Source organism: Austrofundulus limnaeus, unplaced genomic scaffold (genome assembly GCF_001266775.1).
Source record: "Austrofundulus limnaeus strain Quisiro unplaced genomic scaffold, Austrofundulus_limnaeus-1.0 Scaffold785, whole genome shotgun sequence".
Classification (NCBI taxonomy): domain Eukaryota; kingdom Metazoa; phylum Chordata; class Actinopteri; order Cyprinodontiformes; family Rivulidae; genus Austrofundulus; species Austrofundulus limnaeus.
In genome coordinates this window covers 52,075-54,702 of record NW_013953187.1, presented here as the reverse complement: position 1 = coordinate 54,702, position 2,628 = coordinate 52,075, and the positions used below count along the sequence as shown (strand labels likewise).

The 2,628-nt window shown below is 40.6% G+C and overlaps 1 protein-coding gene across 1 annotated transcript in view; it reads right to left on the bottom strand.

Moving 5' to 3' along the window:
• Positions 1–1,372, bottom strand: part of LOC106532517 (XK-related protein 7) — a gene marked incomplete at its 5' end in the record, with an annotated part of 27,522 nt that extends 26,150 nt beyond the window's left edge. The window contains 1 exon segment of the mRNA XM_014028582.1: positions 1,173–1,372. Coding sequence (XP_013884036.1) covers positions 1,173–1,372 — 200 coding nt within the window.
• Between the last annotated feature and the right edge of the window lie 1,256 nt (positions 1,373–2,628).

The window sequence follows — 2,628 nt, the reverse complement described above, 5'->3', positions numbered from 1 at the left end:
CCCTTTGTACGAACAAAAGTAAGAGAAATTTAGGAGAAGAATACGAACATGTTCTTGCATGAGGCCCAATGAACCTAAGTGACACACCCGGAAGGACCACCTAGTACGTCGAATAACAGGTCAGCGATGAATCTGGTGKGGTTCCCCTGCTCCATTCTTTCAGGTACTCCCAGTATGCAAAGGTTACAACGTCTTCCCCTATTTTCCAAGTCGACTATTTATATTGGTTGTTTAGATCCGCATAGCAGGTTTCCACAACTTCCAAGCACTTGTCCAGATTCTCCAGGCCTTCTTCATAATCACCCATTTTCTTTGTGAACTCAGCAATAGCAGCTTGAATGGGTGAAACAGCTTTTGCGATTTCTTCAATTTCTCCTTGTACGTTTTCGTTTTCCTCTTGAATTACTTCTTTAACAATATCACGAAACATAAGCAGCATGGCCTGGTCTATAGCCACTTTGCTAGCTGCCTGAGAGTTGCTAGGTTGTGCTCCTTTAGCAAATGGTTTAGATGGCATTTTGCTTCAAGATAAGGCAGAAGTACATGAAATAATGTTGACTTTCCAGTTGCAACTTAGAATATCTAAAAAATTAGGCCACTTTGGGTGATTTATAAACTAGTTTAGCCAAAACTTTGGGACCTCATGGTTTACACATCTAACGCACCCCTTAGAGCTCGTTTTTACATTTTTATTCTTTGTTTTTACTCTTACATTTTATTTTGTCTGATGTACAACATTTTGGATCTGTATGACTGTTTAAAGCGATTTACAAATCAAGCTGGAACTCCAAAGACTAAACTATAAATCACTCATCTTTTTAAAAATCTATTCTACCTGGTTTAATATTACAGCTTGTAAAAAATGGACTTATCCTATCACTGTGTTGAAAAGTGACTCCTAATATCCTCATTTACAAAATGATGTTTCCAAACGATCATCTAGTGTTATTGCCTGTTGTGTATCCTGGCTCTGGCTTTGATTTGACAGGGCCCAAAGCTCTTAAAAGGGATTGTGCAGAATGTTTTGTGGAACCAACATGTTTCCAAATGATCATAACAACACACATAAATATTAACAGAAAACTTGCCAGACCAAGATTTATCTTCTTGTGTAAAAATGTTTGGCAGTGAAACCTGTCCAAGTTGAGGATGGTGGTCAGCAGCTCTCTAACCTTGCAGAGGGAGGACAGCGTTTCCATGGATCATGATGCTCAGCTGCAGCACCAGCTGTGGAGCAGACTTCAGAAAAGCCTCTAACAGGCGCAGCATCGTGATATCGGCACTCTCAAACATCAGCCGCCAATGGAAGTGACGGCGAGGCCCAYTGCTGTGCCATCGACTCTGGGCACCGAGGTAGAGGGCGTGGATGTACCTATGGGAAGAGACAAAGTGTCAGAGCAGTCGTACATGTTGATTAAACCTGTAAACATTAGGTGTGTTACATACGGTGACATCCAAAACCAAAGCACATAAACAATATAAGTCTGAAAAGCTTCTTTTATTTTGGCCCATTTCTTCTAACAAAAATCTGGAATTCTGATCCGTCTGTGAACAACACACATTTCAAAAGGGTCCAGAATGGGTAAAGATCTGTGACAGGTCTGCTTTACTTGCAGGAACTCATTGAGTTGGGCAATTAACTATTTTGTTCACAACAATTGCCCATTCTCATGTTTACAGCTATAAACAAAAATAAAAAACACTCAAAGTATGTACATGTGATGATCATGAACAGTTTGATTTGGTTGTATATTGTACAATGAGTATGATATTCATGAATAACTGTAAAAAATGTCCCAAAAGATGGCAAATGTTTTAAGATCAGAATTGTCTTATTTCCCTTTCTAAACAGATCACAGACATTTTTCACCAAGCAATACCTGCCATTGGACCAATCCTCTTTACTTTATACAGTATATGCTTCAATTAGGTAAAGTTAGTAAATGGTAAATGGACTGTACTTATATAGCGCCTTTCTAGCCATCCAGGACACTCAAAGAGCTTCACACTACAGACATTCACCCGTGCACACACACATTCACACATTGATGATGGCAAACTACAATTGTAGCCACAGCTGCCCTGGGGCACACTGACAGAGGCGAGGCTGCCATTCACAGGCGCCACCGGACCCTCTGACCACCATCAGTAGGCAAGGCGGGTAAGCTGTCTTGCCCAAGGACACAACGACTGAGTTGACTGGACGAACCGGCGACCATCCGGTTCCAGGACGACTCCCCTAATCACTCTACCACAGCTGCCCCAAACAGCATGGGATAAATTTCCATTGTTATGCTGATGATACTCAGTTATATTTATCCATGAAACCTGATGAATTCAACCAGTTACTTAAACTAAAAACATGTCTTACAGACATAAAAACATGGATGACTCTTAACTTTCTGCTTCTAAACTCAGATAAGACAGAGGTTATGGTTTTTGGACCTGAACATCTTAGGGATCAACTTTGCAGCCTTTCACCTCCTCTGGATGGCATTAATCTGGCCTCCAGTTCTAATGTGAAGAAACTTGGTTTTATTTTTGATCAGGATATGTCTTTTAACCTCCACATTAAAAATGTTACCAGGATCGCCTTCGTCCATCTGCGTGATATCACTAAAATTAGAA